We start from the raw sequence: 13,682 nt of genomic DNA, 5'->3' as shown, positions 1-13,682 counted from the left end.
TAAGGAAAATATTTGAAAACTAGAGATGATACTAGAAATCATTGATTTATACACTTAAAACTGGGAGATTCTACGGTTTGCAAGTTGTGCAATAGAAAAGTTGTACAAGCGAAATAAAGGAAGGAGGCTGGGAAGGTGGCGCAGCAGTAAAGTGAGTGAGGCTCTGGGTTCGATTCCTCAACAGCACATAAACAGAAAAGGTCTGGGCTTGGAAGGTGGCTCAGTGGTAGAGTGCTTGCCTTGCATGCTTGAGGCCCTGGGTTCAATTCCTCAGCAGGAAGAGGGGTAGAAAGAGGAAGACCTGGGAACAGGGTTAGGAAGAAGGAAGTCATACTTTCTTGAGCATACCTCTTTGTTTAGTTAGACTTAGCACTATGGTGATGTTTTACACACACGCACACACACACACACACACACACATATATACCTATACATACATATATACACATATAACCAAGAAGGATGTAGGAATGAGGGGATGACAGGGAATAAAAAATAAAATTCAAGGGTTGGGAAGATGGCTCAGTGGTAAAGCGTTTGCCTTGCATGCCTGAGGCCCTGGGTTTGATTCCTCAGCACCACATAAGCAAAAAAGAAAAAAGCCAGAAGTGGTGCTGTGACTCAAGTGGTAGAGCGCTAGCCTTGAGCTGAATTGCTGAGGGACAGCGCCCAGGCCCAGAGTTCAGGCCCCACGACCGGACCCAAAAAAACAAAAAACAAAAATAAAATAAAATTCAAGAAAAAAATAAATGAACTGAATGTACTATGAATTAATAACATAACCACACTGAAGAGGATGGGAAAGAAAAATGCTAAGCTAAATAACAAAATAACAACATCTTGACTGGATGTCAAAAGCAAAAGGTAAAAATAGCTGCATGCCATACATTAACTGCAGCCCAGAAGTACCACACTATAGCTAGTAAACCTGCCAGGAATTATGGATCAGTAATTTTGCAAAAATGTGATGTATATTAGGACTGAGCAAAAGGCAGTTATGAGAGCCAGGTTTCTCACTGTTGGAGAAAGGAATTCTGAATAAGCAAAAGGTCATGTTACAATGAATCTTGTGGTACTGATATAACATCCAAAGTATTTGTGTAACTTATTGTGTGATATATACATGTACAGATGGAATAAAGAAAAATATAGATGCATATATGTGTTAGTGTGCATGTGTGTATGTATATGTGTATTTCCTAGCTCTGTGCACCAGATGGACTAAGAACAATGACACCCTCCCTCCCCAGTAGCAGTGAGAACAAACATCAGCTCTTGGTTTCAATATCATTTTCATTTTCCATCAAAGGAAAAAAAACTCATTGGAGAAATGGTTGAGTACATTTCTACTTCAGGGCCAGAGAACAGAAATTTTGTTCCTAGAGCATCTATCTTACGATAGCAGAAAATCAGGACTTTGTTTTAAAAAAAGAAAGAAAGAAAGAAAAAGATGTCAGAGCCAGCACTGGTGGCTGACACCTATAATTCCAGCTTCTTACAACACTGAGAGCTGAGAACCAAGGTTCAAAGCCTGCCTGAGTAGAAAAGTCTATGAGACTCTTAATTAACCATCAAAAAGCCAGAAATGGAGCTGTGTCTCAAGTGGCATGCTAAGTGAGAGTGCCCAGGGCCTGAGTTCAAATCCCAGAATCAGCAAATACAGAGAGAGAGAGAGAGACAGAGACAGAGACAGAGAGAGAGAGAGAGAGAGAGAGAGAGAGAGAACGTTAGAATGACAACAGGAAAGAGCTTCTAATGGCTAAAATTTGGAACAATTTAAAAAGTAAATAATGATGCCTTGGTACCACAAAAAAAAAAAAAGATAGATACAATAAAACTAACACTCTAATACCATGAGTGTATAGTGGAAGAAATGAGAAGATGGATGAATGAAAAGGTACAAATCTTCCTTCCAGAAGAATCCAAAATAGGGGCTGGGAAGGTGTCTCAGTGGTAGAGCACTTGCCTTGCATGCTTGAGGCCTTGGGTTCGATTCCTCAGCACCACAAGAGCAGGAAAAATAGCAGAAGTGGCGCTGTGGCTCAAGTGGTAGAGCGCTAGCCTTGAGCTGAAGAGCTGAGGGACAGCGCCCAGGCCCAGAGTTCAGGCCCACGACTGGACCAAAAAAAAAAAAATCCTAAATAATAGATGTAGAAGGAGTGCTGGGAATTCAAAATTCTCCTCAATAATTATTGTGGGTAAAATGCACAGTTGGATACTAACATTAGTAGGTGAGGCTATTAGGAGAAATGGGATCTTGGCATGATCTCAAATTATCCCCCAAATACACTTTCATTGTAAAGGTGGAAAAATAGTAACTTTACAATAAAAAAAAAAAACCCCAGTGGACCCCATGTGAACCAGAAGATGAAGGAGAGCATCACCAGGAATGGGTCATGGTGACACCATGTACCCCTGACGCGGTACACTGAGGAGGACACAATGGTGCTTCCATGGTACTCTTAGCAAAAAATGCATGACCTCCATCATATCCTGAGAAAACAAAAGATTCTCTCTTAGGTCAATTTGGGTCATGAGAACCCTTAGGTAATTGAGCAGAACTCCTGAAAGGGGTAGACGTCACGAAAGACAGGGAAAGACTGAGGCAGACAGAAGGGACATGTCAGCTGAATTTAATGTGGACCTCAGATTGGATTCTGCAACAGAAGCACATCACAAAAAAACTGATGAGATTTGAACAGTGTTTATAGTCTTATTAATAATATTGTGCCAATGTTAATATTCTGGTTTTGGTAACTCTACTGTGGTTTTGTTAGCTAATACCTAAGGGTAAGATGAGGTAAGAGCATTTTTGAACTCCACACTGCTTTTGCAACTTTTCAGAAGTCTACAATTATTCCAAAATGAAAAGTAATTTTTAAAATGAAAACATACAGCTCCTTACACCAAGGCCAAGTTTATATTCATCTTTATTAAACTTGATTCAGTCCCTTAAACCTACAAATAAACACATACGGGGGCTGGGAAGGTGGCTCAGTGGTAGAGCCCTTGCCTTGCATACATGAGGCCCTGGGTTCAATTCCTCAGCACCACATAAGCAAAAAGAAAAAAACTGGGAGTGGCGCTGTGGCTCAAGTGGTAGAGTGCTAGCCTTGAGCTAAAGAGCTGAAGGACAGTGCCCAGGCCCAGAGTTCAGGCCCATGACTGGACCCCCCACCCCCCAAAACACCAAAAAACAAATAAAGACATACATGAATATTGACCACTGAGTTCCTCTCAAAATCTTGGATACAAGCAATGCTCACTTTAAAAAAAAAAAATCTTTTACTTAATACCACTTCTAAATCACATTATTTTTAAAACTACCATTTCAGAGCCCATACTAAATTGTGGTAGAAGATTTTTGGAGGATAAAATTCTTGGTCATGGAAGTGGCACTGTGGCTCAAGCGGTAGGGCGCTTACCTTGAGCTGAAGAACTCAGGGACAGCATCCAGGCCCAGAGTTCAAGCCCCACAACTGACCAAAAAAACAAACAACCACAACAAAAAAAACAACCATACTTAGGCCAGGAGCCAGTGGCTCATGCCTGTAATCCTTGCTACTGAGGACGCTTAGTTCTGAAGATCATAGTTCAAAGCCAACCTGAGCAGGAAAGTCCGTGAGACTCTTATCTCCAGTTAACCACCAGAAAACTGGAAGTGGCACTGTGGCTCAAGTGGTAGAGAACATGCCTTAAGCTGAAGAGCTCAGGGACAGCACCCAGGCCCAGAGTTCAAGTCCCACGACCAACACACACATACACAAAAAAACTCTTGGTGACTCTGGACAAACCCAGTTCCCATCCTTGAACTTAAGTGTTCGGTGACATTGACAATAATAATCACAACAAGGGATACCACAGGTTGGGTCTCAGAGGCTCAAAAATTAATAAACTGCTAGGTGCTGGTGGCTCACGCCTGTAATCCTAGCTATTCAGGAGGATCTGAGGATTGTGGTTCAAAGCCAGGTTGGTCAAGAAAATCTGTGAGCCTCCTATCTCCAATTAATCACCAGAAAACCGGAAATGGAACTGTGGCTCAAATGGTGAAGTGCTAGCCTTGAGCAAAAAAGCTCAGGGACAGCACCCAGACCTTGAGTTCAAGCCCCAGGACCAGCACACACAAAAAAAAGATAAAAATTTTAAAAATTACTAAGCTAAGAAACACAGAAAAAGGAGTTATGTGTTTGAATCTTCACAATTTTCATTTCCTCCTGCTTGGAATTAAACTTCTTTTACTAAATTCCTATAGCAAGAAATCCAAACGCAGATCCTTCCTCACTAGGTTAATATGAGTATTCAGAAGGCAAATTCTTCTAGAGTTCAGCTGAAAATGACCGTACAAAGCATGTACATTTGTTGCTAACAGTGAGTAACTGTGGATAAAGGGATAAGAGGCTCTTTAGTTTTTTTCTCTTACACATTTTTGCATTTTGACTTTTATGACAACCATCATGCATTCTTTCTAAACAAATTTAAATAAATATGAGCAATAATGCCACTCATTTTTGTTTTGTTTTTATTTTTTATCAATTGTTATTTTAAATAATAGACTTTTTGACTGTAACAATTCCATTTTATTTGTACTATACCAAATTCAAGGATTCAGACTGAGGAAACTCTTGACAGTTGTCAGTCAACATTGTTTACAAATTTTATCTAAAAGAAATCAAAGTTGACTTCAGCAACTGGAGACATGAAATATCCAATTTTTTAATTTATTTTTTATTATTATTTTTTTTTTTTTTTGAGTCCGGTCTTGGGGCCTGAACTCTGGGCCTGGGCGCTGTCCCTCAGCTCTTCAGCTCAAGGCTAGCACTCTACCACTTGAGCCACAGCGCCACTTCCAGCTTTTTTCTTTTTGCTTATGTGGTGCTGAGGAATCGAACCCAGGGCCTCATGCATGCAAGGCAAGCGCTCTACCACTGAGCCACCTTCCCAGCCCTCCAATTTTTTTAAGTGAATTTTTGCCAGGTGGTATAGGCATGTAATCCCAGCAATTAGGAGGCTGAGATGGGAAGATAGTGTGTTCGAGACCAACCTGAGCTATATAGGCAGAACCTGTGTCCAAAAAAAAAAAAAGAGATTAAACTCTTTTGTCTTCAATCTGAGTACCAGTAAATATGAGTTCTAGTAGAGAGAGAGGAGGGGGAAGGGAGGGAAAGAGAGGGGGAGGGAGAGAGAGAGAGAGACCAAAAAGACAAAGCAAGGGTGTGTGGAAATATGACTGCCTATCCGTCTCTAGAGAAATATGAACTTGGCTTTCAAAGCAAAAGGGTTTCCAGAAGAACTACCAACCCCACTGGCTGCGAACCTGACCAGGAGCACGGCTCTTCTGATGGACAGGCAGGAACTGTGCTCCTCTGGCACAAAGCAGGGCTTCCTGAATGATTTCCCAAGGAGTGTTCTTTTCCCTACCCCAAGATACGAACTCACGTGTAATCCTCCCATAATCTCTTCGTATTTGCTGCTTATATTTTCCTTTAGTCCTCAATTATTTTTCTAATGAAGTTTATTTTTTAATCCTAAGAAGTGTCATTCAGTGGCAAATCACCTGCCTAGCATGTACAAAGGCTGTGGGCACTGAGGGAATACAGGAGAGATTGGCCTTTTTAAGCCAGGTGCAGTGGCACACTCCTGTAGTCCCCAACACTTGGAAGGGTGAGGTTGGAAGATCCCTTGAATTCAGAAGCTTAAAATCAGCCTGTGCAACCTAGTGAGACCCCCATTTCAAAAACAAACAAAAATCCCAACTGTCTCAGCTGTGCTACGAAGACAAGGAGATGGGACTGAGGAGGGTGAGCCATTACTGCAAAGTACAAAAACCTGACAGTTACCCACCTATGTCGTCAACTACACAACACGTACCTAGATATTTTGCTCGTAGACTTTTGTATTTGTTTGTAAAAGACATTGAGACAAAGTACAAGTGATTGAGCTCATCTTGCACAGTCATTGTGTGTGTGTGCGTGTGTGTGTGTATGTGTGTGTGTGTGTGTATGTGAGAGAGAGAGAGAGAGAGAGGTATTGAACTCAGGGCCTGGTTGCTCTGAGATTTTTTTGCTCAAGGGTATACTCTACCACTTGAGCTGTAGCTCCAGTTCTGGCTTTTTGGTGGTTAATTGGAGATAAGAATCCCACAGAACTGAGATCCTCAGTTCTCAGACTCCTGAGTAGTTAGGATTATAGATATGAGCCACCAGCACCCAGTGCATAGCCATTTATTTAAAAATAAACAAAAAACTAGACACCAGTGGCTCACACCTGTAATCCTAGCTACTTGGAAGGCTGAGAATGGGAGGATCAAGGTTCAAGGCCAGCCTGGGCAGAAAAGTTTATAAGACCTTGTCTTAATCCACAATTAGGCATAATAGTGTATACTTACCATCCTAAACTACACAGGAGGATAAGATTGGGAGGGGCACCGTAGCAGCTCAGCCAAGCAGAAAAGGATTCTTATCTCTACCAACATAACATCAACAACAACAAAAAGCCAGAAGTGGAGCTGTGGCTCAAGAAGTAAAGTGCTAACTTTGACCAAAAGAAGCTGAAAGACAGCGCCAGAGCCCAGGCACTGAATTCACGTCCTAGGACCAGCATTTAAAAAAAGTGCGGGAGGGCTGGGAAGGTAGCTCAGTGGTAGAGTGCTTGCCTTGCATGCCTGAGGCCCTGGGTTCGATTCCTCAGCACCACATAAGCAAAAAGAAAAAAGCCAGAAGTGGCGCTGTGGCTTAAGTGGTAGAGCGCTAGCCTTGAGCTGAAGAGCTGAGGGACAGCGCCCAGGCCCAGAGTTCAGGCCCCACGACTGGACCCAAAAATAAAATAAAATAAAATAAAAAATAAAAAAGTGCGGGGTAGGGGGTAAAGCAGATGCCCTATTGAATCAGGGATAGAACACTTTCCTAACAAACATGAAGCCCTGAGTTCCAACCCACAACTACCAAAAATAATAATGAAAAATAAGAATAGAAGTTTCTACCACATAGCAGACACCACTAGACATTACACACTGTTCCAATACCAAGAACTTCATAACACTGAGGCCACAAGATGAAATAGTAGATAGGCATAAACACTAGGTTATTAAACAGCCCCAAAATAGGCATCTATTAAGTTTCCCTCCTGTCTAAAGAAGTTAATGTGTTTTTCAAAGTACTTGGATGGAACTTTCTTACTCTCTATGTATGTTTAGGTTCTGAAAGTATTCAGAGCAATTCTCACCAGAAGTAAGCCCAAGTTGTAAAGAGCTTAAAACCTGCTGGAGTGAAAGGGACTACCAGCATGCTTGTCAGGGGCAGGTCTGAGGCAAGAGGAAGCTACAGAGATGAGTTTAAAGCACCTCATTCATTTTAAACTTCTTGTGGCACAAGAAGGCCAGCTGTTGGCTTCTACAAATGTGAGAGGAGATAGAGAGTTGGGGTCAAGCTGGGACAGAGACACCTGACTTTCTGCAAGTTACATGTATGACCATGGCCACAAATCTCCTTGGGCATAGTGTCGACTATCTGTAAAATGAGTGATGGAATTGACTCAATGTCCTATGGTTTCCTTGATCAGCTTCCTCCTGTGAGTGCCTAGTCTCCAGCCAGTTTTGAACAGATTCAAACACTGAGTTGATATTTAGTGGACCGTATCCAGACTTGGGGCTCCCAGATCTGGAGCACTAAGGACTAGAGTGGCCCTCTATACATATCTTTCCAGAGGAAACATGCAGCTCAAATGAGGCAGGTAGCTCTAAATGTCTAACGTCCCAAAGCCATGGACAAGGATAGAGCCTCCAGAGCTTCAGGGGAAATCAGGACTGCAGCCCTCAGTCTCCAGGGTTGGTGTGTAAGCTATGCCAGAAACACAGGATCAGCGACTCAGGCAGGCAGAGCTCTCCTGATGAGATGGCCATTTCTGCCCCCAAACTGAATGGAGAAAAAGATATGAAAAACATCTTTTTTCCTTTCCAGAAGCTAGACAAAGGGACATCACATAACCAGATAAAACTATATGGTCAGTTCTGGAGAAGACCTATGTTGCTTGTCCTTTAAGGGTCTGAACTATACTTCAGAGCAAGTAATAGGATTTGGCAGTGAGAGCAACCCTTTCACCAGCCTAAGCCATCACATAGAGCTAGTGGATTTGGGGAGCTTCCTTGGTCCCCAGGTCACTTACCCTCACACTGCCTGCCCTCCCCTTGGTAGCCGGGCTTGCAGGAGCACTTGTAAGAGGAGGGGGTGTTCTGACACAGAGCGTCGGCGTGGCAGTCATCCAGCCCTTGGGCACACTCATCCACATCTGCAAGAGAGCATGGCAAAGCACTTGGTGTGGTGCCCAAGCTGTGTATGATCTGGCTTTGACCCTCTCCAGTGTCATCTCCAACCAGCTCACCCCATTTTACTCTTCATAAACTAAATTGTTTGGGAATCCTAAGCTGAGTACCTTGTCCAAACCCTTTTCAGGGTATAGCTTGTTGCCCCTAAGTGGAATTACCCCTACCATTGCCAATTGGCTTTCAAGACTCAGCTCCCATCACTTCTTCCTGGGAATCTACCAGGACTTACACCACCACCACCACCCACACACACACACACACATACATTGGATAGGAGAGGTGTTGTCATCTAGCTTTCTCCTTTCCTAGCACATATCATTCAAGCTTGTCCCTGTCTACTCTCCACTAGACAATGTCTTTACAACAGATTGGCTCATGCCTTTGATGCCAAGCCAGTACAGTGCCTGGCACATAAGAATAGAGTTCATGCCTGAAAAAAGGAGGAAGACTCAGATGAAGGAGGAGGAGGAGGAGGAGGAGGAGGAGGAGGAGGAGAGCAGCAGCAGCAGCAGCAGGAGGAGGAGGAGGAGGAGGAGGAAGAAAAAAAAATCTGAAAGCCAAGTGTCTGACTCTCAGCTTTCTTTGGTTTATGGGAATGGGAGGTAAAGGTGGCCTGGGGCTCTGTGCAAACACCATCTTCAGCTGAAATGGTACGGAGCAGGAATAGTGTCTCCCCCTGCCATGCCCACTCCTGCCCATCCTCACAACCTGGAAACCTGCCTGGACAAAAGCATTTCCCGAGTTGACAACACTCCGCCATGTTCACTAAAACAAAAGACTTTTAAGTATTGCAAGTCAAGTCAGGGCAGGTCGTGCAGAGTTCCGAACTCGGGCCGCTGACAACTCAGGCTGGTGGCCGCCTAAGGACATTGAGCAGACAGGAGTTTGGGAGCAGAGGAAGCTGCCAGAACTTCCCGCCCCCCCCCCCACCCCCCGGTAAAGAAGGGGCAAAGTTGCCAGGGTCTGGCGGATGTACCCCAGCTCAGCCCTCAGTTTCCCCATCTACACAATGGAAACTATACCGCGAGGCCCCAGGACCCCCAGACCTGCTGGCTTTCCCCGGGGGGTCCCCGGACGGCGGGGGCCGGGCGGGAGCTGTCACCCGTGCAGGGCGCCCGGCGGGGCCGCGGCGCTCCGGCCCCCTCGGCCTTTGGTCTCAAGGATGGTGGCGCCTCGGCCTGGACGGAGGGCGTGGAACCCCGGGGGGGGGGGTGCAGGGGGTCCCGTAAGTTTCCGCGCCACCCTCTCCCCGCCCCCGCTCCCACCGCGCGGGTTCGGGGGACCCCGCCAGGGGACCCGGGCGCCCTTCCCGGCACGCGCGCGCCCTCCCGCGCCCTCGCCCGGTGCCAGGTGCGCCCCCCGCGGGCGGTCACTCACCCTCGGGCGGCCCGGAGGCGCGGCCCCGGCGCGGCGGGACGGCGGCCGCCAGCAGCAGCGGCAGCAGCAGCAGCAGCGCCCGGGCCGCCCCGGGACGACCGCGGCCCGCGACCCCCATGGAAGGCGCGGCGCGGGCGGGCGGGCAGAGGCGGCGGAGCGCGGGCGAGCGCGGCGGCGGCGGCGCGGGGAGGTGAGTGCGGGCGCCCTGCCCGCCGCGCTCTGACACCCCCGGCCGGCCCCGCCCGCCCCCCGAGCCCCAGCCTCATTTTCACACGGTCCTCCCGGGTCGGGGCAGTGCCGCCCCGCCCGCCCTGCCCCTCCCCGTCCCGGGCGGAGGGGGCGCGGCCGCCGTGGCCCTGAGGGGGCTCCTGTCACCCTGTGGCCCCCCGCGGCCCCCGCACCCCGCCCCGGGCGCTCCGCCCGCTTGCTCTGCCCTACAACTTGACCCAGTCCCCCCTCGGGTACAGACCAGCCGTCCTGCTAGCCTGAAATACCACCCCCCACCTCCGTTATGGGACAGCCAGTATATCCTGCGTGGTCCCCAAGCACCGGAGCCGGCTTGGGACTATTTCCACCTACTTCTCACCATGCGTGGAAACGGGTTATTGAGCGGAGGGGGCGACCGCGGCTTCTCTGCTCACCCCCAGCGCACGCTCTGCGCCTTTGTCCGTAGCTCTCCCGCCAGGCCCGCTCAGATCCCCCCCCACCCCCCCACTGCCCAGCACTGGGCCACATGGACCACTTGGCCCACGGTGGGCCACGCAGACACTGGCCCCTGCTGGGTGCAGAATCCCTGCAGAAGATTCTCATCTCACAGCAATCCCATTCCAAGGATCTTCAGAGAAGCCTGAACCATGGAGGCAAAAGGGCCTAGGGGTCAAGGATGAGCCACCAAGAACAAGAGACAGGCTCCTGCTTTGCCTAGGACCATCTGAACTCCTAAACACTGGGTTTGACCAGGAGCGAAAAGAGGCTGGGACCTGCCACCTGGACTTCCAAGCTATACAGCACTTTCAAGGGAGCAGTACACGTTTCCCCAGGCACAGGTGGCTATAGCCCACTTCATCCGGCCTCCCTTCAGAAACAGATGACTCAATACCATACTCAAGAGATATGAATGCTCTTCATGGAGCTTCTCTGTACATTTCATTTTCTCCTATGAAGTGATACATACACATTCATATGTGTATGGATATATGTCTATATACTAATTCCTTTTGGTGATTAGAAAAAAATAAATATCACACACACACACACACACACACACACACCCTTAAGCCAGGCCTTGATAGTCACAACTATAATCCCAGCTCAAAAGGCTGAGATCTGAGGACTGCAGTTTGATGCCAGCCCAGGCATTAGAGTCCAGGAGATTCTTATCTCCAATTAACCAGTGAAAAGCCAGAAATGGAGCTGTGGCTCAAGTGGCAGAGTGCCAACCTTGAGCAAAAAGGCCAAGCAGAAACACACACACACACACACACACACACACACACACACACACACACACACACACACACAATCCACCTAGCTAAATGCAAAAACATATGTCTTTTGGTCCACCTCCTAGAGCTCCCACCCTCAGCTCCTCTGTCTGCAGCCAGAGCCTCTGGATTGGCCAGGCTGGCCATTGGGCGTTGTTTGGGCTGCTGCTTGTTGAAGAATCTGAGAAAATGACTTTTCAGTGGTTGTTTTTCTTGTGACCTTTTCAGTCCCAGCGAGGCAGGCAGGTTGCATCCCCTTTTCTGTCTTCAGTTCTCCCCTTCTATCCCTTTTGTGTTTGGTAGGGAGAGAGACACTCAGCTATTTCTAGTCATAAGGGTGTTTGGGGTTTTTTATAAATACATTTGTAAATCTTCACTTAGTGAAACGTTCACTCCGCCTTTGTCTTTGTGTCCTTAATGGTAGCCATAAATTACTGCTTTCTTGCTGCTGCATCAGGCTTCATTGCTTTTGAAATGATCAAAGTTATTTCTTTTAAAATCCAACTAGAAACTGCCCATTGTGTGGCACAGAGCTCTTTAGCTCCAGTCAAAGCATATAAATACATAAAGCTGCCCATTAAACTCTAGGGAGCCTCCTCTAGCCCTCTTGTGCCTGGTAAAGAAAGAAGACCGTGCTGTTCTTTCCCCTGTTTCTCCAAGTTTGTGTAGCAGCAGGAATACAAATTCAAAATGATAAGGCCTGGTGCTTTTTGCCTTAGAGGGTCATGTTTCCCTGAAAAGTTCACCACTGGCACAGATCTCAAAAAATGTTCTGAATCCTATTTTGTTTGCCCTGACTTCCATACAAGCATGCTTTCCTCTGGTTGGCTCCCAGACTCCTGGGCAACTTTGCTGACACTTGAAATTAAAGTCAATATGTTTTACAACTGGGAATTTCCATAGGGGAAAGAAAGGCCCCGGGGGAAATAGTGTTCCACTGTCACTGCTTTCAGTGTCAAGAGGGACCTGGTTGGCCCTGCCTAGCTGCTGTCTGCCCTCTAGTCCAGTTGTGGTCCCCCAAAACTTCTCAGGCCACAGGCAAAGATGGGACTGAGGCTGAATTGCCCCTACCACCCCTAGGCTGTGAGGCCAGTAAAGCAGACCTGAGGGAGCAGGCTCACCACACTTTGTGAGCTTCTGCCAACTATGAAGAAAGACTGGAAGTGTCCTGTAACTAGATTAAACTTGGCATTCACCAGGGACCTTTCACTGCTCATCTTTCTAACTCCTGAGCAGCTTCTGACGGGTTGGTTACTTGCTCCCTAAGAAAGTTCTACTTACAGGGTACACAGACTCTTACTTTTCTTCCTACCCTCTCCATCATCTTTTGGGGATTCTCTATGTCTTTTTCCTGGGAGGAGAATTCCTTCTCTTGATTCCATAACATGAATCTCTAGTCTGGAATATTGCTTAGCTTCAGCCCTAGGCATCCTATCTACTGGATGCTACCTCAGTTTCGCATGAGTCCTTCCAATTAAGACATGCTCAGAACAGAGCTCATTAACTTCCTCAAAGCTGCTCTTTCTCAAGTGCAATTTGAAAGCCCTGGCAGTCACACTGGTCTCCATTCTCTTCTTTCCCATAGCATCTAAACAAGTTTATCATTTCTACCTTCTTAAATCTCCCGGACCATCCTCTTGCTTCTGTGTCTGATGCGTGAGCGCAGGGCCTGGTTGCTGCTCCTGCCTACAGCCTCAGGACATGACAACTATTCCAGGGCTCCTCCGGCTCCTTTGGTACAATCACTCTGAAGAATATTGAGTAGCAGATTGACTAGATCTAGTGAGAGTGGACCGTGCCTGCCCACTTCTACATCTATATATGAGCAAGAAAAAAGAATGCATCTAGTCACCAAAAGACATATACAAGAAGGTGTCCAACAGCTGAATTTTTACTAGCACAAAGCCAGAAATAAATCAAATACCTGCCAACTAGAGAATGAATGAATCATGAGCTATTAATTCACTGGAAAAATAGGATGTAATAACAGAAAGCGATAACAGAGGCATCTCATGACCATCAGGTAAAGTAGAAGCAGCCAGGGGGCATATAATTCCACTGTGTGTAATTCCACTTTTAACAACAGGCAGAGCTAAAGATAGAGTCAGAATGGTGGTTCTCTCTGGGGATGGATATTCTAAAATGAAGTATATAAGAACATTCAAGAATACTGGATGGTTTATATCTCTATCTTTCTAGCAATTTTTTGGTTTAGACATATGTAAATATTTATTGGACTATTGTTTTAAGTTTAATGCCCTTTATGGTATGTATGATTTTACTAAAAAATTTGAAGTAAAAATAACCTACCTAAAGACTAGTAAAATAATCCCATTCTGCCTATCCAGCCTTCTTTCCTGCCACTCATTTACCCAGGTTATGCTTCAGTGATATCAAATCTGGTCCTAGCCCTGCACTGGTGGCTCACACCTATAATCCTAACTACTCAGGAGGTTGAGATCTAAGGATCAAGGTTTGAGGCCAGCCTGGGCAGGAAAGTC

At 46.5% G+C, this 13,682-nt stretch overlaps 1 protein-coding gene across 1 annotated transcript in view; it reads right to left on the bottom strand.

Moving 5' to 3' along the window:
• The window catches only part of Scube2 (signal peptide, CUB domain and EGF like domain containing 2), a 75,822-nt gene extending 66,007 nt beyond the window's left edge, over window positions 1-9,815 (bottom strand). The window contains exons 1-2 of the mRNA XM_042691758.1: window positions 9,698-9,815; window positions 8,161-8,361 (exon numbers count right to left, since the gene is read on the bottom strand). Of these exons, the coding sequence (XP_042547692.1) occupies window positions 8,161-8,361; window positions 9,698-9,815 (319 nt within the window). The remainder of the gene's footprint in view (window positions 1-8,160; window positions 8,362-9,697) is intronic.
• Window positions 9,816-13,682: the final 3,867 nt, after the last annotated feature.

This window comes from Dipodomys spectabilis, unplaced genomic scaffold, assembly GCF_019054845.1.
Source record: "Dipodomys spectabilis isolate Male_0828 unplaced genomic scaffold, ASM1905484v1 ptg000145l, whole genome shotgun sequence".
In the NCBI taxonomy this organism is placed as follows: domain Eukaryota; kingdom Metazoa; phylum Chordata; class Mammalia; order Rodentia; family Heteromyidae; genus Dipodomys; species Dipodomys spectabilis.
Note: the sequence above shows the minus strand (reverse complement) of the source record. Positions and strands in the feature narration are given on the sequence as shown.